The 21479-nt window shown below is 43.0% G+C and overlaps 1 protein-coding gene across 1 annotated transcript in view; it reads right to left on the bottom strand.

Annotated features, from left to right (window-relative positions):
* LOC137305261 (collagen alpha-1(V) chain-like) overlaps positions 1-21479 on the bottom strand; it is a 522869-nt gene that overhangs the window by 88061 nt on the left and 413329 nt on the right. Inside the window, exons 22-24 of the mRNA XM_067974118.1 lie at positions 17854-17898; positions 17692-17745; positions 13857-13901 (exon numbers count right to left, since the gene is read on the bottom strand). Of these exons, the coding sequence (XP_067830219.1) occupies positions 13857-13901; positions 17692-17745; positions 17854-17898 (144 nt within the window). The remainder of the gene's footprint in view (positions 1-13856; positions 13902-17691; positions 17746-17853; positions 17899-21479) is intronic.

The raw sequence follows: 21479 nt of genomic DNA, 5'->3' as shown, positions 1-21479 counted from the left end.
ATCTCACTCTCACCCAGAATCAAAACCACAAACAATAGTGTAATCTCACTCTCACCCAGAATAGAAACCACAAACAACAGTGTGATCTCCCTCTCACGCTGAAATAAAATCACAAACTTTAGTGTGATCTCACTCTCATCCTGAATCAAAACCAGGAACATTAGTGTGATCTCACTCTCACCCAGAATCAAAACCAGGAACATAAGTGTGATCTCACTCTCACCCTGAATCAAAACCGGAAACATTAGTGTGATCTCACTCTCACCCAGAATCAAAATCATGAACATTAGTGTGATCTCACTCTCACCCTGAGTCAAAACCAGGAACATTAGTGTGATCTCACTCTCACCCTGAATCAAAATCAGGAACATGAGTGTGATCTTACTCTCACCCTGAATCAAAATCAGGAACATTAGTGTGATCTCACTCTCAACCTGAATCAAAACCACAAATATTAGTGTGATCACACTCTCACCCTGAATCAAAACCACAAATATTAGTGTGATCTCACTCACACCATGAAACAAAACCACAAATATTAGTGTGATCTCACTCTCACTCTGAATCAAAACCAGGAACATTGGTGTGATCTCACTCTCACTCTGAATCAAAACCACAAACATTAGTGTGATCTCACACTCACCCTGAATCAAAACCAGGAACATTAGTGTGATCTCACTCTCACCCAGAAACAAAGTCACAAATATTAGTGTGATCTCACTCTCACCCTGAATCAAAATCAAGAAAATTTCTGTGATCTCACTCTCACCCAGAATCAAAACCAGGACCATAAGTGTGATCTCACTCTCATCCTGAATCAAAACCACAAACATTAGTGTGATCTCACTCTCACCCTGAATCAAAACCGGAAACATTAGTGTGATCTCACTCTCACCCAGAAACAAAATCACGAACATTAGTGTGATCTCACTCTCACACTGAATCAAAACCAGGAACATAAGTGTGATCTCACTCTCACCCTGAATCAAAACCGGAAACATTAGTGTGATCTCACTCTCAAACTGAAACAAAATCACAAACATTAGTGTGATCTCACTCTCAAACTGAAACAAAATCACAAACATTAGTGTGATCTCACTCTCACCCAGAATCAAAATCACGAACATTAGTGTGATCTCACTCTCACCCAGAATCAAAACCACAAATATTAGTGTGATCTCACTCACACCATGAAACAAAACCACAAACATTAGTGTGATCTCACTCTCACCCTGAATCAAAACCAGGAACATTGGTGTGATCTCACTCTCACTCTGAATCAAAACCACAAACATTAGTGTGATCTCACTCTCACCCTGAATCAAAATCAAGAAAATTTCTGTGATCTCACTCTCACCCAGAATCAAAACCAGGACCATAAGTGTGATCTCACTCTCATCCTGAATCAAAACCACAAACATTAGTGTGATCTCACTCTCACCCTGAATCAAAACCGGAAACATTAGTGTGATCTCACTCTCACCCAGAAACAAAATCACGAACATTAGTGTGATCTCACTCTCACTCTGAATCAAAACCAGGAACATTGGTGTGATCTCACTCTCACTCTGAATCAAAACCACAAACATTAGTGTGATCTCACACTCACCCTGAATCAAAACCAGGAACATTAGTGTGATCTCACTCTCACCCAGAAACAAAGTCACAAATATTAGTGTGATCTCACTCTCACCCTGAATCAAAATCAAGAAAATTTCTGTGATCTCACTCTCACCCAGAATCAAAACCAGGACCATAAGTGTGATCTCACTCTCATCCTGAATCAAAACCACAAACATTAGTGTGATCTCACTCTCACCCTGAATCAAAACCGGAAACATTAGTGTGATCTCACTCTCACCCAGAAACAAAATCACGAACATTAGTGTGATCTCACTCTCACACTGAATCAAAACCAGGAACATAAGTGTGATCTCACTCTCACCCTGAATCAAAACCGGAAACATTAGTGTGATCTCACTCTCCAACTGAAACAAAATCACAAACATTAGTGTGATCTCACTCTCAAACTGAAACAAAATCACAAACATTAGTGTGATCTCACTCTCACCCAGAATCAAAATCACGAACATTAGTGTGATCTCACTCTCACCCAGAATCAAAACCACAAATATTAGTGTGATCTCACTCACACCATGAAACAAAACCACAAACATTAGTGTGATCTCACTCTCACTCTGAATCAAAACCAGGAACATTGGTGTGATCTCACTCTCACTCTGAATCAAAACCACAAACATTAGTGTGATCTCACTCTCACCCTGAATCAAAATCAAGAAAATTTCTGTGATCTCACTCTCACCCAGAATCAAAACCAGGACCATAAGTGTGATCTCACTCTCATCCTGAATCAAAACCACAAACATTAGTGTGATCTCACTCTCACCCTGAATCAAAACCGGAAACATTAGTGTGATCTCACTCTCACCCAGAAACAAAATCACGAACATTAGTGTGATCTCACTCTCACACTGAATCAAAACCAGGAACATAAGTGTGATCTCACTCTCACCCTGAATCAAAACCGGAAACATTAGTGTGATCTCACTCTCAAACTGAAACAAAATCACAAACATTAGTGTGATCTCACTCTCAAACTGAAACAAAATCACAAACATTAGTGTGATCTCACTCTCACCCAGAATCAAAATCACGAACATTAGTGTGATCTCACTCTCACCCAGAATCAAAACCACAAATATTAGTGTGATCTCACTCACACCATGAAACAAAACCACAAACATTAGTGTGATCTCACTCTCACTCTGAATCAAAACCAGGAACATTGGTGTGATCTCACTCTCACTCTGAATCAAAACCACAAACATTAGTGTGATCTCACTCTCACCCTGAATCAAAATCAAGAAAATTTCTGTGATCTCACTCTCACCCAGAATCAAAACCAGGACCATAAGTGTGATCTCACTCTCATCCTGAATCAAAACCACAAACATTAGTGTGATCTCACTCTCACCCTGAATCAAAACCGGAAACATTAGTGTGATCTCACTCTCACCCAGAAACAAAATCACGAACATTAGTGTGATCTCACTCTCACACTGAATCAAAACCAGGAACATTAGTGTGATCTCACTCTCACCCTGAATCAAAATCAGGAACATGAGTGTGATCTCACTCTCAATGTGAATCAAAACCAGGAACATTAGTGTGATCTCACTCTCACCCTGAATCAAAACCACAAACATTAGTGTGATCTCACTCTCACCCTGAATCAAAACCGGAAACATTAGTGTGATCTCACTCTCAAACTGAAACAAAATCACAAACATTAGTGTGATCTCACTCTCAAACTGAAACAAAATCACAAACATTAGTGTGATCTCACTCTCACCCAGAATCAAAATCACGAACATTAGTGTGATCTCACTCTCACCCAGAATCAAAACCACAAATATTAGTGTGATCTCACTCACACCATGAAACAAAACCACAAACATTAGTGTGATCTCACTCTCACTCTGAATCAAAACCAGGAACATTGGTGTGATCTCACTCTCACTCTGAATCAAAACCACAAACATTAGTGTGATCTCACACTCACCCTGAATCAAAACCAGGAACATTAGTGTGATCTCACTCTCACCCAGAAACAAAGTCACAAATATTAGTGTGATCTCACTCTCACCCTGAATCAAAACCGGAAACATTAGTGTGATCTCACTCTCACCCAGAAACAAAATCACGAACATTAGTGTGATCTCACTCTCACACTGAATCAAAACCAGGAACATAAGTGTGATCTCACTCTCACCCTGAATCAAAACCGGAAACATTAGTGTGATCTCACTCTCACCCAGAATCAAAACCAGGAACATAAGTGTGATCTCACTCTCACCCTGAATCAAAACCGGAAACATTAGTGTGATCTCACTCTCACCCAGAATCAAAATCACGAACATTAGTGTGATCTCACTCTCACCCTGAGTCAAAACCAGGAACATTAGTGTGATCTCACTCTCACCCTGAATCAAAATCAGGAACATGAGTGTGATCTTACTCTCACCCTGAATCAAAATCAGGAACATTAGTGTGATCTCACTCTCAACCTGAATCAAAACCACAAATATTAGTGTGATCACACTCTCACCCTGAATCAAAACCACAAATATTAGTGTGATCTCACTCACACCATGAAACAAAACCACAAACATTAGTGTGATCTCACTCTCACTCTGAATCAAAACCAGGAACATTGGTGTGATCTCACTCTCACTCTGAATCAAAACCACAAACATTAGTGTGATCTCACACTCACCCTGAATCAAAACCAGGAACATTAGTGTGATCTCACTCTCACCCAGAAACAAAGTCACAAATATTAGTGTGATCTCACTCTCACCCTGAATCAAAATCAAGAAAATTTCTGTGATCTCACTCTCACCCAGAATCAAAACCAGGACCATAAGTGTGATCTCACTCTCATCCTGAATCAAAACCACAAACATTAGTGTGATCTCACTCTCACCCTGAATCAAAACCGGAAACATTAGTGTGATCTCACTCTCACCCAGAAACAAAATCACGAACATTAGTGTGATCTCACTCTCACACTGAATCAAAACCAGGAACATAAGTGTGATCTCACTCTCACCCTGAATCAAAACCGGAAACATTAGTGTGATCTCACTCTCAAACTGAAACAAAATCACAAACATTAGTGTGATCTCACTCTCAAACTGAAACAAAATCACAAACATTAGTGTGATCTCACTCTCACCCAGAATCAAAATCACGAACATTAGTGTGATCTCACTCTCACCCAGAATCAAAACCACAAATATTAGTGTGATCTCACTCACACCATGAAACAAAACCACAAACATTAGTGTGATCTCACTCTCACTCTGAATCAAAACCAGGAACATTGGTGTGATCTCACTCTCACTCTGAATCAAAACCACAAACATTAGTGTGATCTCACTCTCACCCTGAATCAAAATCAAGAAAATTTCTGTGATCTCACTCTCACCCAGAATCAAAACCAGGACCATAAGTGTGATCTCACTCTCATCCTGAATCAAAACCACAAACATTAGTGTGATCTCACTCTCACCCTGAATCAAAACCGGAAACATTAGTGTGATCTCACTCTCACCCAGAAACAAAATCACGAACATTAGTGTGATCTCACTCTCACACTGAATCAAAACCAGGAACATAAGTGTGATCTCACTCTCACCCTGAATCAAAACCGGAAACATTAGTGTGATCTCACTCTCAAACTGAAACAAAATCACAAACATTAGTGTGATCTCACTCTCAAACTGAAACAAAATCACAAACATTAGTGTGATCTCACTCTCACCCAGAATCAAAATCACGAACATTAGTGTGATCTCACTCTCACCCAGAATCAAAACCACAAATATTAGTGTGATCTCACTCACACCATGAAACAAAACCACAAACATTAGTGTGATCTCACTCTCACTCTGAATCAAAACCAGGAACATTGGTGTGATCTCACTCTCACTCTGAATCAAAACCACAAACATTAGTGTGATCTCACACTCACCCTGAATCAAAACCAGGAACATTAGTGTGATCTCACTCTCACCCAGAAACAAAGTCACAAATATTAGTGTGATCTCACTCTCACCCTGAATCAAAACCGGAAACATTAGTGTGATCTCACTCTCACCCAGAAACAAAATCACGAACATTAGTGTGATCTCACTCTCACACTGAATCAAAACCAGGAACATAAGTGTGATCTCACTCTCACCCTGAATCAAAACCACAAACATTAGTGTGATCTCACTCTCAAACTGAAACAAAATCACAAACATTAGTGTGATCTCACTCTCAGCCTGAGTCAAATTCACAATCATTAGTGTAATCTCACTCTCAGACTGAATAAAAACACAGAACATTAGTGTGATCTCACTCTCAAACTGAAACAAAATCACAAACATTAGTGTGATCTCACTCTCAGCCTGAGTCAAATTCACAATCATTAGTGTAATCTCACTCTCAGACTGAATAAAAACACGGAACATTAGTGTGATCTCACTCTCACCCAGAACGAAAATCACGAACATTAGTGTGATCTCACTTTCACACTGAATTAAAACCAGGAACATTGGTATGATCTCACTCTCACCCCGAATCAAAATCACAAACATTAGTGTGATCTCACTCTCAAACTGAAACAAAATCACAAACATTAGTGTGATCTCACTATCAGCCTGAGTCAAATTCACAATCATTAGTGTAATCTCACTCTCAGACTGAATAAAAACACGGAACATAAGTGTGATCTCACTCTTACCCTCAATCAAAACAAGGAAAATGAGTGTCATCTCACTCTCACCCTGAATGAAAACCACAAACATGAGTGTGATCTCACTCTCACCCAGATTCAAAATCAGGAACATGAGTGTGATCTCACTCTCAATGTGAATCAAAACCAGGAACATTAGTGTGATCTCACTCTCACCCTGAATCAAAACCACAAACATTAGTGTGATCTCACTCTCACCCTGAATCAAAACCGGAAACATTAGTGTGATCTCACTCTCACCCAGAAACAAAGTCACGAACATTAGTGTGATCTCACTCTCACACTGAATCAAAACCAGGAACATAAGTGTGATCTCACTCTCACCCTGAATCAAAACCGGAAACATTAGTGTGATCTCACTCTCAAACTGAAACAAAATCACAAACATTAGTGTGATCTCACTCTCAAACTGAAACAAAATCACAAACATTAGTGTGATCTCACTCTCAAACTGAAACAAAATCACAAACATTAGTGTGATCTCACTCTCACTCTGAATCAAAATCACGAGCATTAGTGTGATCTCACTCTCACCTAGAATCAAAACCACAAATATTAGTGTGATCTCACTCACACCATGAAACAAAACCACAAACATTAGTGTGATCTCACTCTCACTCTGAATCAAAATCAGGAACATTGGTGTGATCTCACTCTCACTCTGAATCAAAACCAGAAACATTAGTGTGATCTCACACTCACCCTGAATCAAAACCAGGAACATTAGTGTGATCTCACTCTCACCCAGAAACAAAGTCACAAATATTAGTGTGATCTCACTCTCACCCTGAATCAAAACCGGAAACATTAGTGTGATCTCACTCTCACCCAGAAACAAAATCACGAACATTAGTGTGATCTCACTCTCACACTGAATCAAAACCAGGAACATAAGTGTGATCTCACTCTCACCCTGAATCAAAACCGGAAACATTAGTGTGATCTCACTCTCAAACTGAAACAAAATCACAAACATTAGTGTGATCTCACTCTCAAACTGAAACAAAATCACAAACATTAGTGTGATCTCACTCTCAAACTGAAACATAATCACAAACATTAGTGTGATCTCACTCTCAGCCTGAGTCAAATTCACAATCATTAGTGTAATCTCACTCTCAGACTGAATAAAAACACAGAACATTAGTGTGATCTCACTCTCACCCAGAATGAAAATCACGAACGTTAGTGTGATCTCACTCTCACACTGAATTAAAACCAGGAACATTGGTATGATCTCACTCTCACCCCGAATCAAAATCACAAACATTAGTGTGATCTCACTCTCAAACTGAAACAAAATCACAAACATTGGTGTGATCTCACTATCAGCCTGAGTCAAATTCACAATCATTAGTGTAATCTCACTCTCAGACTGAATAAAAACACGGAACATAAGTGTGATCTCACTCTTACCCTCAATCAAAACAAGGAAAATGAGTGTCATCTCACTCTCACCCTGAATGAAAACCACAAACATGAGTGTGATCTCACTCTCACCCAGATTCAAAATCAGGAACATGAGTGTGATCTCACTCTCAATGTGAATCAAAACCAGGAACATTGGTGTGATCTCACTCTCACTCTGAATCAAAACCACAAACATTAGTGTGATCTCACACTCACCCTGAATCAAAACCAGGAATATTAGTGTGATCTCACTCTCACCCAGAATCAAAGTCACAAATATTAGTGTGATCTCACACTCACCCTGAATCAAAACCACAAACATTAGTGTGATTTCACTCTCACCCAGAATCAAAGTCACAAATATTAGTGTGATCTCACACTCACCCTGAATCAAAACCAGGAACATTAGTGTGATTTCACTCTCACCCAGAATCAAAGTCACAAATATTAGTGTGATCTCACTCTCACCCTGAATCAAAATCAAGAAAATTTCTGTGATCTCACTCTCACACTGGAAAAAACCATAAATATTAGTGTGATCTCATTCTGATCCTGAATCAAAACCAGGAACATTAGTGTGATCTCACTCTCAATGTGAATCAAAACCAGTAACATTAGTGTGATCTCACTTTCACCCAGAAAAAACCCCACAAACATTAGTGTGACCTCACTCTCACCTGAATCAAAACCACAAACATTCATGTGATTTCACGCTCACCCTGAATCAAACCTACAACACTGGTGTGATCTCTCTCTCACATTGAATCAAAATCAGCAACATTAGTGCATTGTCACTCTCACCCTGAATCAAAACCACAAACATTAGTGTGATCTCACTCTCATCCTCAATCAAACCCAGGAACATTAGTGTGATCTCACTCTCACTGTGAATCAAACCCAGGAACATTAGTGTGATCTCTCTCTCACCCTGAATCAAAACCAGGAACATTAGTGTGATCTCACTCTCACCCTGAATCAAAACCAGGAACATTAGTGTGATCTCAATCTCACCCTGAACCAAAACCACAAACATTAGTGTGATTTCACTCTCACCCCGAATCGAAACCACAAATATCACCTGGCCCTCACTCTCACCGTGAATTAAAATCACAAATATGAGTGTGATCTGACTGTTACCCTGAATCAAGCTCAAAGTATTAGTGTGATCGCACTCACAACAAGAATCAAAACCAGGAACATTAGTGTGATCTCGCTCTCACCTGAATAAAAATCAGGAACATTAGTGTGATCTCACTCTCACCTTGTATCAAAACCACAAACATTAGTGTGATCTCACTCTCACCTTGAATCAAAACCACAAACACTAGTGTGATTTCAGTCTCACCCTGAATCAAAACCAGGAACAAGAGTGTGATCTCACTCTCACCGCGAATCAAAACCGGGAACATTGGTGTGATCTCACTCTCACCCAGAATCAAAACCACAAACATTGGTGTGATCTCCCTCTCACGCTGAAACAAAATCACAAATATTCGTGCAATGAAAACTCACCATGAATCAAAACCACAAACTTTACTTTGATCTCACTCTCACCCTGAATTAAATCACAAATATTAATGTGATCTCACTCTCAACCTCATACAAAACCAGGAACATTAGTGTGATGTCATTCTGACCATGAATCAAAACCAGGAACATGAGTGTGATCTCACTCTCACCCTGAATCAAAACCAGGTTCATAAGTGTGATCTCACTCTCACCCTGAATCAAAGCCACAAACATTAGTGTAAATTCACGCTCAACCTGAACGAAAATCACAAACATTAGTGTGATCTCACTCTCACTCTGAATCCAAACCAGGAACATTAGTGTGATCTCACTCTCACCCAATCAAAACCAGGAACATTAGTGTGAACTCACTATCACCCTGAATTAAAACCACAAACAATTGTGTGACCTCACTCTCACCATGAATCAAAACCTGGAACACTAGTGTGATCTCACTCCCACCCTGAATCAAACCCACAAACATTAGTGTGATCTCACTCTCACCCTGAATCAAAACCAGGAACATTAGTGTGATCTCACCCTCACCCTGAATCAAAACCACAAACATTAGTGTGATCTCAATCTCACCCTGAATCAAAACCAGGAACATTAGTGTGATCTCACTCTCACCCAGAAACAAAGTCACAAATATTAGTGTGATCTCACTCTCACCCTGAATCAAAACCGGAAACATTAGTGTGATTTCAGTCTCACCCTGAATCAAAACCAGGAACAAGAGTGTGATCTCACTCTCATCGCGAATCAAAACCGGGAACATTGGTGTGAACTCACTCTCACTGTGAATCAAAACCAGGAACATTAGTGTGATCTCACTCTCACCCAGAATCAAAACCACAAACATTGGTGTGATCTCCCTCTCACGCTGAAACAAAATCACAAATATTCGTGCAATGAAAACTCACCATGAATCAAAACCACAAACTTTACTTTGATCTCACTCTCACCCTGAATTAAATCACAAATATTAATGTGATCTCACTCTCAACCTCATACAAAACCAGGAACATTAGTGTGATGTCATTCTGACCATGAATCAAAACCAGGAACATGAGTGTGATCTCACTCTCACCCTGAATCAAAACGAGGTTCATAAGTGTGATCTCACTCTCACTCTGAATCAAAGCCACAAACATTAGTGTAAATTCACGCTCAACCTGAACGAAAATCACAAACATTAGTGTGATCTCAATCTCACCATGAATCAAAACCTGGAACACTAGTGTGATCTCACTCCCACCCTGAATCAAACCCACAAACATTAGTGTGATCTCACTCTCACCCTGAATCAAAACCAGGAACAAGAGTGTGATCTCACTCTCACTGTGAATCAAAACCACAAACATTAATGTGATCTCTGTCTCACACTGAATCAAAACCACAAACATTCATGTGATCTCCCTCTCATGCTGAAACAAAATCACAAATATTAGTGCGATCTCACTCACAACATGAATCAAAACCACAAACATTAGTGTGATCTCTCTCTCACTCTGAATCAAAACCAGGAACATTAGTGTGACCTCACTCTCACCCTGAATCGAAACCAGGAACATTAGTGTGATCTCACTCTCACCCTGAAACAAAACCACAAACATTAGTGTGATCTCACTCTCACCCTGAATCAAATCCAGGAACATTAGTGTGATCTCACTCTCACTCTGAATTAAATCACAAATATTAGTGTGATCTCACTCTCAAACTGAAACAAAATCACAAACATTAGTGTGATCTCACTCTCACCCTGAATTAAATCACAAATATTAGTGTGATCTCACTCTCAAACTGAAACAAAATCACAAACATTAGTGTGATCTCACTCTCACCCTGAATCAAAACCATAAACATTAGTGTGATCTCACTCTTACCCTGAATCAAACACACAAACAATAGTGTGATCTCATTCTCACCCTGAATCAAAATCAGGAACATTAGTGTGATCTCACCCTCACCCTGAATCAAAACCACAAACATTAGTGTGATCTCACTCTCAACCAGAATCGAAACCAGAAACATTAGTGTGATCTCACTCTCACCCTGAATCAAAACCAGGAACATGAGTGTGATCTCACTCTCACTGTGAATCACACCCAGGAACATTAGTGTGATCTCACTCTCACTCTGAATCAAATCCAGGAACGTTCGTGTGATCTCTCTCTCAACCTGAATCAAAATCTGGAACAATAGTGTGATCTCACACTCACCTTGAATCAAATCCACAAACATTACTGTGATCTCACTCTCACCCTGAATCAAAACCAGGAACATTAGTGTGATCTCACTCTCACCCTGAATCAAAACCACAAACATTAGTGTGATCTCACTCTCACCCTGAATCAAAACCAGGAACATTAGTGTGATCTCACTCTCACCCAGAATCAAAATCAGGAACATGAGTGTGATCTCACTCTCACTCTGAATCAAAACTACAAACAATAGTGTGATCTCACTCTTACCCTGAATCAAAACCATAAATATTAGTGTGATCTTACACTCACCCTGAATCAAAACCAGGAACATTAGTGTGATCTCACCCTTAACTCCGAATTAAAAACAACAAACATTATTGTGATCTCACTGTCACTCTGACTCCAAATCACAAACATTAGTGTGATCTCACTCTCAACCTGAATCAAAATCACAAACATTAGTGTGATCTCACTCTCAACCTGAATCAAAATCACAAACATTAGTGTGATCTCACTCTCAACCTGAATCAAAATCACAAACATTAGTGTGATCTCACTCTCACTCTGAATCAAAACCAGAAATATCCGTGTGAGCTCACTTTCACCCTGAATCAATACCACAAACATTAGTGTGATCTCACTCACCGTGAAGCAAAACCAGGAACATTAGTGTGATCTCACTCTCACCCTGAAACAAATCCACAAACATTAGTGTGATCTCACACTCACCCTGAATCAAAATCAGGAATAATAGTGCTGTCTCACTCTCACCCTGATTCAAAATCACAAACATTAGTGTGATCTCACTCTCACCGTGAATCAAAACCACAAACATTAGTGTGATCTCACTCTCACCCTGAAAAAACCCCACAAACATTAGTGTGATCTCAATCTCACCCGCAATCAAAATGAAAAAGATTAGTGTGAACACACTCTCACCCTGAATCAAAATCACAAACATTAGTGTGATCTCACTCTCACCATGAATCAAAACCATAAACTTGAGTGTGATCTCACTCTCACCCTGAATCAAAACCACAATCATTAATGTGATCTCACTCTCACCCTGAATCAAAACCACAATCATTAATGTGATCTCACTCTCACCCTGAATCAAAGCCGCCTCGCATGAATCACATGGAACGAAAATTTTTCATGCAATGACTCGGGGCAGTCACTTACTCTGCGAAACTGACATGTTGGTGCCTCATTGTTGGACTCCGGGGCTGATCTGGGGCTGTCAGCGGGGAGCGCGCGGCCGGGGCATGTGATCTGCCCCTCAGTTCGGGATAGAATAAACATCACAGGCCATGCCCTGGAGTTTCCCGCCATGCACCCCCGAGTGCAGATGAACTCAGCTGCAGGTTGGACGTTAGGACCAAGATGTTCCAGGACTTCTTGCGCCAACTATGGGGTTTTTTGTCTTATCCTCTCCAGTTTTCTTTCCCTCTCCCCTGAATGCACCAACTTTCCTCAGTGGGGAGGGGGGTCTTTCCACAAGCACCAGCCACACTCCTGTAGCTCAGCCAAGTGGACCTACACAGCCAGGCTATTCGACAGCAGCGAGCATCGCAGCTGACCCCAGACCCGTCCTCTCCCGACATCCAAACTTTCCCCCGGTGAGGGGGCCGCCGCTGGGAGAGGGAGCAGGAGCCAGTTCCTCGGTGGCGTTTGTTTGTCTCTCTCTCTCTCTAGTCCAGGGGAGCCGAGACCAATTGCAACTGAGATCAAGCAGCTCAGCGCAGACCAGGACCCGAACCTGGGGTCCTGCTGGACTCTACGGCTCGGCACGGATTGACGGTAACGGATCCGTATCATGAAGATAGACCCGGCATCCTCAAACAGTCCTGGGCACTCTCACATCTTTCACCCTGGATGGCCACTGCTTGGATTTCCCGTTACAAGACCAGACATTCTGTTAAAAAAGCAAGGATGAAATCATAAGTGAAGCCCATCCCACTGCCTCCCCACCTCTGATAATCAAGAGGGCTCGAAATTTGGGCTTAAGCACAAGGCTAAACATAACGCCCTCACCCCAATGCTTAATCCCCCCCCCAACCAGACATTCCCAGCAAGAAGTGGGGTCCGCAGTTAGTGTTGTCTGGGAAATCGCTGGCTGCCAGGCCACTGATTTTTCCAATCAACGATTTCCTCAGCACCATTTCCCAGCGGGAATGTCGGACTGGGGAATCCAGCCCCGAACGTTTCTGCGATAACCTCGGGCACAAGAGCAAAAAACAACAAGATAGACAAGAGAAACTGAATGCCATCTTTCTCGGGCTGAGAAGCTGGTACCTGTTGGTCAGGAGGAGGTCAGGGTCGGTCGATTGGGCAATGAGTTGGAATCTTGCGCAAGGGTTTAACAATGGACAATGAGTGATGGAGGTTCTGCAGATATGACTTACCTTATGGCCAGGAGGTCCCATGGCTCCCTGAGGACCAGGTATACCCTGCAGGAGAGGAGTGAGGAGAAGAAACAATCAACAAGAGATTGGAGCCAGTCAACATGTTCACCTCAAGCACATTGGGAACTAGTTCCTTCATCGTATCACAGTAGATACATCACAGGAGGAGGCCATTCGGCCCATCTTGCCTCTGCCGGCTCTTTGAAAGAGCTATCCAATTAGTCCCACTCCCCTGCTCTTTTCCCATAGCCCAGTAATTTTTTTCCCTTCAAGTATTTATCCAATTCCCGTTTGAAAGTTACTCTTGAATCTGCTTCCACCGCCCTTTCAGGCAGTGAATTCCAGATCATTCCAACTCGCTGGGTAAAAAAATGTTTCCTCATGTCGCCTCTGGCTCTTTTGCCGATCGCCTTAATTCTGTGTCCTCTGGTTACCGACCCTTCTGCCACTGGAAACAGTTTCTCCTTATTTACTCTCTCAAAACACTTCATGATTTTGAACACCTCTATCAAATCTCCCCTTAACCTTCTCTGTTCTAAGGAGAACAACCCCAGCTTCTCCAGTCTCTCCACATAACTGAAGACCCTCATCCCTGGTACCATTCTAGTAAATCTCCTCTGCACCCTCTCTAAGGCCTTGACATCCTTCCTAAAGTGCGGTGCCCAGAATTGGACACAATACTCCAGCTGAGGCCTGACCAGTGATTTATAAAGGTTTAGCATAACTTCCTTGCTTTTATACTCTATGCCTCTATTAATGAATCCCAGGGTTCCATTGGCTTTTTTAACAGCCTTCTCAACTTGTCCTGCCACCTTCAAAGATTTGTGTACACACACCCCCAGGTCTCTCTGTTCCTGCACTCCCTTTAGAATTGTACCATTCAGTTTATGTTGCCTCTCCTCATTCTTCCTACCAAAATGTATCACTTCACACTTCTCTGTGTTAAATTTCATTTGCCATGTGTCTGCCCATTTCACCAGGCTGTCTATGCCCTCCTGAAGTCTGTTACTGTACTCCATATTATTTATTACATTTCTGAGTTTTGTGTCATCTGCGAACTTTGAAATTATACCCTCTGTACCCAAGTCCAGGTCATTAATATACATCAAAAAGACCTACCCCTGGGGAACACCACTGTATACTTCCCTCCAGTCTGAAAAATCACTGTTCACCACTACTCTCTACATTCTGTCCACTAGCCAATTTTGTATCTACGCTGCCACTGTCCCTTTAATCCCACGGGCTTTAATTTTGCTAACAAGTCAATTATGTGGTACTTTATCAAATTCCTTTAGAAAGTCCATGTACACAACATCAACCGCACTACCCTCATCAACCATCTCTGTTACTTCATCAAAGAACTCAATCAAGTTAGTCAAACATGATTTTCCTTTAACAAATCCACGCTGACTTTCATTTATTAGCCCAGACTTTTCCAAGTGTCAATTAATTTTGTCCCGGATTATTGTCTCTAAAAGTTTCCCCACCACCGATGTTAGGCTGACTGGCCCGTAATTGCCGGGTTGATCACCCTCCAGCTGTCTACTCTCATCTAAGCCTAGGACTGGGCCAAATAGGGGGAAAAAACAGCATACCTAAATCTGCGACCAAATCTCGAGCTCCCTGGATGTCCAGGAGCATTCAGGGTAAGAAAAGGCAGAAAAGGGAAGCTTATGTCAGACACCGAGAGCTCAATACTACAGAAAGCCGAGAGGAGTATAAAAAGTGAGGGGTGAAATTAAAAAGGAAATTAGGAAAGCAAAGCGAGGGCATGAAAAAATATTGGCAAGTAAAATCAAGGAAAACCCAAAGATGTTTTATGAATACATTAAGAGCAAGAGGATAACTAAGGAAAGAGTAGGGCCTATTAGAGACCGAAAAGGTAACCTATGTGTGGAGGCGGAAGATGTGGGTATGGTTCTTAATGAATACTTTGCATCTGTCTTCACAAAAGACAGGGACGATGCAGACATTGTAATTAAGGAGGAAGAGTGTGAAATATTGGATGGGATAAACTTAGTGAGAGAGGAAGTATTAAGGAGATTAGCATCTTTGAAAGTAGATAAATCACCGGGGCCGGATGAAATGTATCCCAGGCTGTTAAAAGAAGCAAGGGAGGAAATAGCGGAGGCTCTGACCATCATTTTCCAATCCTCACTGGATACAGGTGAGGAGCCGGAGGATTGAAGGACTGCTAATGATGTACCATTGTTTAAAAATGGAGTGAGGGATAGATCTAATAATTACAGGCCACTCAATCTAACCTCGGTGGTGGAAAAAATATTGGAATCAATTCTGAGGGACAGGATAAACCATCACTTAGAAAGGCACAGGTTAATCAAGGACAGTCAGCATGGATTTGTTAAGGGAAGGTCATGTCAGACTAACTTGATTGAATTTTTTGAGAGGTAACAAGGAGGGTCGATGAGGGTAGTGCATTTGATGTATTCTACATGGATTTTAGCAAGGCTTTTGACAAGGTCCCACATGGCAGACTGGTCAAAAAAGTACAAGCCCATAGAATCCAAGGGAGAGTGGCAAATTGGATCCAAAATTGGCTCAGTGGCAGGAAGCAAAGGGTAATGGTCAACGGGTGTTTATGTGACTGGAAGGCTGTTTCCAGTGGGGTTCTGCAGGGCTCAGTACTGGGTCCCTGGCTTTTTGTGATATATATTAATGATTTGGACTTAAATGTAGGGGGCATGATTGAGAAGTTTGCAGATGATACAAAAATTGGCCGTGTGGTTGATAGTGAGGAGGAAAGCTGTAGACTGCAGGAAGATAGCAATGGACTGGTCAGGTGGGCAGAAAAGTGGCAAATGGAATTCAATCCGGAGAAGTGCGAGGGAATGAATTTGGGGAAGGCAAACAAGTCAAGGGAGTTAACAATAAATGGGAAGTTACTGAAAGGTGTAGAGGAAGTGAGGGTCCTTGGAGTGCATGTCCACAGATCACTGAAGGTAGCAGGACAGGTGGATAAGGTGGTTCAGAAGGAATATGGAATACTTTCCTTTATTAGTCGAGGCATAGAATATAAGAGCAGGGAGGTTATGCTAGAACTGTATAAAACATTGGTTAGGCCATAGCTTGAGTATTGCGTACAGTTCTGTTCACCACATTACAGGAAAGATGTGATTGCACTAGACAGGGTACAGAGGAGATTTATGAGGATGTTGCCAGGACTGGAGAATTTTAGCTATGGGGAAAATTGGATAGGCTGGGGTTGTTTTCTTTGGAACAGAGGAGGCTGAGGGATGATCTAATTGACAAAATTATGAAGGGCTGAGATAGAGTGGATAGGAAGGACCTATTTCCCTTAGCAGAGAGGTCAATAACCAGGGGGCATAGATTTAAAGTAATTGGTAGAAGGATTAGAGGGGAGCTGAGGAAAAAAAAATTCACCCAGAGGCTGCAATGGTTTGGAACTCACTGTCTGAAAGGGTGGTAGAGGCAGAAACCCTCGACTCATTTAAAAGGTGCCTGGATGTGCACTTGAAGTGCTGTGACCTACAGGGCTACGGACCAAGAGCTGGAAAGCGGGATTAGGCTGGGTGGCTCATTTTCAGCTGGCACAGACACGATGGGCCGAACGGCCTCCTTCTGTGCCGTAAATTCTCTATGATTCTTCCATGATTCTATGAATGTACCAGGTAGGGAAGGGGCACACTGTTTATAGACCAGGTCTGTGCCAGGTAGGTAAAAGGCAGTGTTTAAAGACCAGGTCTGTACCAGGCAGGGAAGAGGCAGTGTTTATAGATGGGTCTGTGCCAGGCAGGGAAGGGGCCCTCTCTTTATAGACCAGGTCAGTGCCTGGAAATTGTAGTCGGAGGATTACCTGAGCTCCAGGGATTCCTTGCTGACCAGGAGGCCCTGGTTCTCCTTGAGGCCCCTATTTGAGATAAAACAGACAGGACATTGAGGATCTGAACTCTGACGGAAGGACATTCAAAACAGAATGGAATTAATGAATGGAATTTAGAAACAGAAATCACATTACCAGGTTTCCTTTTGGACCATGTGGGCCGTCCATCCCACGCACACCCTGAAACACAAAAGAGACCTTCAGTCCTGACAATGGAATTAGATTTTGGGACATTTCACAAAGAGGGCAGATCTCAGCCTGAGAACTTTCTCACAACTCTTCCATTTCCCTTGTTGATAATTCCGAAGACCTACAGGGGAAAAGAAAGGCAAATATGCTCCCCGTCAAGGTGAGGGATGGAGGATTCCCAATTTGGACATTGCATCACTGAATCTAAGGCCAAGTGCAGCTCAATTAGATGCAGAGCAAAGATCCCTCTCGATTGCCCCACCAATGTACCTCAGCTCCCGCAGTATAACTCCAGCCTCTATTGAGCCAGTGTAATACTTGCTAGTTTGTACAACAGCCATACTGAGGCCTGACTGAGGACAATTGCAAAACGGTGCCAAATTCAGGCTTAGTTTCATGCTCTCCACTCATAGCCATTCGATACTGAGCTGGGACTGACCAAAACTTCTACAAGAAAAGTGAGAGTGGAACGAGGAGAGAATGAGAGGGTCCATCACGTACACAGTGATTGGGACTAGGAGAGAATGAGAGGGTTCATCACATACACAGTGATTGTGACTAGGAGAGAATGAGAGGGTTCATTACCCACACAGTGATTGGGAGTGAGAGAATGAGAGGGTTCATAACCAACACACTGATTGGGAGTGAGAGAATGAGAGGGTTCATCACCAACACACTGATTGGGACTAGGAGAGAATGAGAGGGTTCATCACCTACACAGTGATTGGGACTAGGAGAGAATGGGAGGGTCCATCACCCACACAGTGATTGGGACCAGGAGAGAATGAGAGGGTCCATCACCTACACAGTGATTGGGACTAGGAGAGAATGAGAGGGCTCATCACCTACACAGTGATTGGGACTAGGAGAGAATGAGAGGGTTCATCACCTACACAGTGATTGGGACGAGGAGAGAATGAGAGGGTTCATCACCTACACACTGATTGGGACTAGGAGAGAATGAGAGGGTTCATCACCGACACAGTGATTGGGACTAGGAGAGAATGAGAGGGTTCATCACCTACACAGTGATTGGGACTAGGAGAGAATGAGAGGGTTCATCACCTACACACTGATTGGGACTAGGAGAGAATGAGAGGGTTCATCACCTACACACTGATTGGGACTAGGAGAGAATGGGAGGGTTCATCACCTACACACTGATTGGGACTAGGAGAGAATGAGAGGGTTCATCACCCACACAGTGATTGGGACTAGGAGAGAATGAGAGGGTCCATCACCCACACAGTGATTGGGACTAGGAGAGAATGAGAGGGTCCATCACCCACACAGTGATTGGGACGAGGAGAGAATGGGAGGGTTCATCACCCACACAGTGATTGGGAGTGAGAGAATGAGAGGGTTCATCACCCACACAGTGATTGGGACTAGGAGAGAATGAGAGGGTTCATCACCTACACACTGATTGGGACTAGGAGAGAATGGGAGGGTCCATCACCCACACAGTGATTGGGACCAGGAGAGAATGAGAGGGTTCATCACCTACACAGTGATTGGGACCAGGAGAGAATGAGAGGGTCCATCACCCACACACTGATTGGGACTAGGAGAGAATGGGAGTGTCCATCACCCACACAGTGATTGGGACCAGGAGAGAATGAGAGGGTTCATCACCTACACAGTGATTGGGACCAGGAGAGAATGAGAGGGTTCATCACCTACACACTGATTGGGACTAGGAGAGAATGAGAGGGTTCATTACCTACACACTGCTTGGGACTAGGAGAGAATGAGAGGGTTCATCACCTACACACTGATTGGGACTAGGAGAGAATGAGAGGGTTCATCACCTACACACTGATTGGGACTAGGAGAGAATGAGAGGGTTCATCACCCACACACTGATTGGGACTAGGAGAGAATGAGAGGGTTCATCACCCACACAGTGATTGGGACTAGGAGAGAATGAGAGGGTTCATCACCCACACACTGATTGGGACTAGGAGAGAATGGGAGGGTCCATCACCCACACAGTGATTGGGACCAGGAGAGAATGAGAGGGTTCATCACCCACACACTGATTGGGACTAGGAGAGAATGGGAGGGTTCATCACCCACACAGTGATTGGGACTAGGAGAGAATGAGAGGGTTCATCACCTACACACTGATTGGGACCAGGAGAGAATGAGAGGGTTCATCACCCACACAGTGATTGGGACTAGGAGAGAATGAGAGGCTCCATCACCCACACAGTGATTGGGACTAGGAGAGAATGAGAGGGTCCATCACCCACACAGTGATTGGGACCAGGAGAGAATGAGAGGGTTCATCACCCACACAGTGATTGGGACTAGGAGAGAATGAGAGGGTTCATCACCTACACACTGATTGGGACTAGGAGAGAATGAGAGGGTTCATCACCTACACACTGATTGGGACTAGGAGAGAATGGGAGGGTCCATCACCCACACAGTGATTGGGACCAGGAGAGAATGAGAGGGTTCATCACCCACACACTGATTGGGACTAGGAGAGAATGGGAGGGTTCATCACCCACACAGTGATTGGGACTAGGAGAGAATGAGAGGGTTCATCACCTACACACTGATTGGGACCAGGAGAGAATGAGAGGGTTCATCACCCACACAGTGATTGGGACTAGGAGAGAATGAGAGGCTCCATCACCCACACAGTGATTGGGACTAGGAGAGAATGAGAGGGTCCATCACCCACACAGTGATTGGGACCAGGAGAGAATGAGAGGGTTCATCACCCACACAGTGATTGGGACGAGGAGAGAATGAGAGGGTTCATCACCCACACACTGATTGGGACTAGGAGAGAATGGGAGGGTCCATCACCCACACAGTGATTGGGACCAGGAGAGAATGAGAGGGTTCATCACCTACACAGTGATTGGGACGAGGAGAGAATGAGAGGGTTCATCACCCACACAGTGATTGGGACTAGGAGAGAATGAGAGGGTTCATCACCTACACACTGACTGGGACTAGGAGAGAATGAGAGGGTTCATCACCTACACAGTGATTGGGACTAGGAGAGAATGAGAGGGTTCATCACCTACACAGTGATTGGGACTAGGAGAGAATGAGAGGGTTCATCACCCACACAGTGATTGGGACTAGGAGAGAATGGAAGGGTCCATCACCCACACAGTGATTGGGACTAGGAGAGAATGGGAGGGTCCATCACCTACACAGTGATTGGGACTAGGAGAGAATGAGAGGGTTCATCACCTACACAGTGATTGGGACTAGGAGAGAATGAGACGGTTCATCACCTGCACAGTGATTGGGACTAGGAGAGAATGGGAGGGTTCATCACCTACACAGTGATTGGGACTAGGAGAGAATGAGAGGGTCCATCACCTACACAGTGATTGGGACTAGGAGAGAATGAGAGGGTTCATCACCCACACACTGATTGGGACTAGGAGAGAATGAGAGGGTTCATCACCTACACACTGATTGGGACTAGGAGAGAATGAGAGGGTTCATCACCTACACAGTGATTGGGACTAGGAGAGAATGAGAGGGTTCATCACCTACACAGTGATTGGGACTAGGAGAGAATGAGAGGGTTCATCACC

This window comes from Heptranchias perlo, chromosome 39 (genome assembly GCF_035084215.1).
Source record: "Heptranchias perlo isolate sHepPer1 chromosome 39, sHepPer1.hap1, whole genome shotgun sequence".
Taxonomy (NCBI): domain Eukaryota; kingdom Metazoa; phylum Chordata; class Chondrichthyes; order Hexanchiformes; family Hexanchidae; genus Heptranchias; species Heptranchias perlo.
This window is presented reverse-complemented; position numbering and strand designations above follow the sequence as displayed.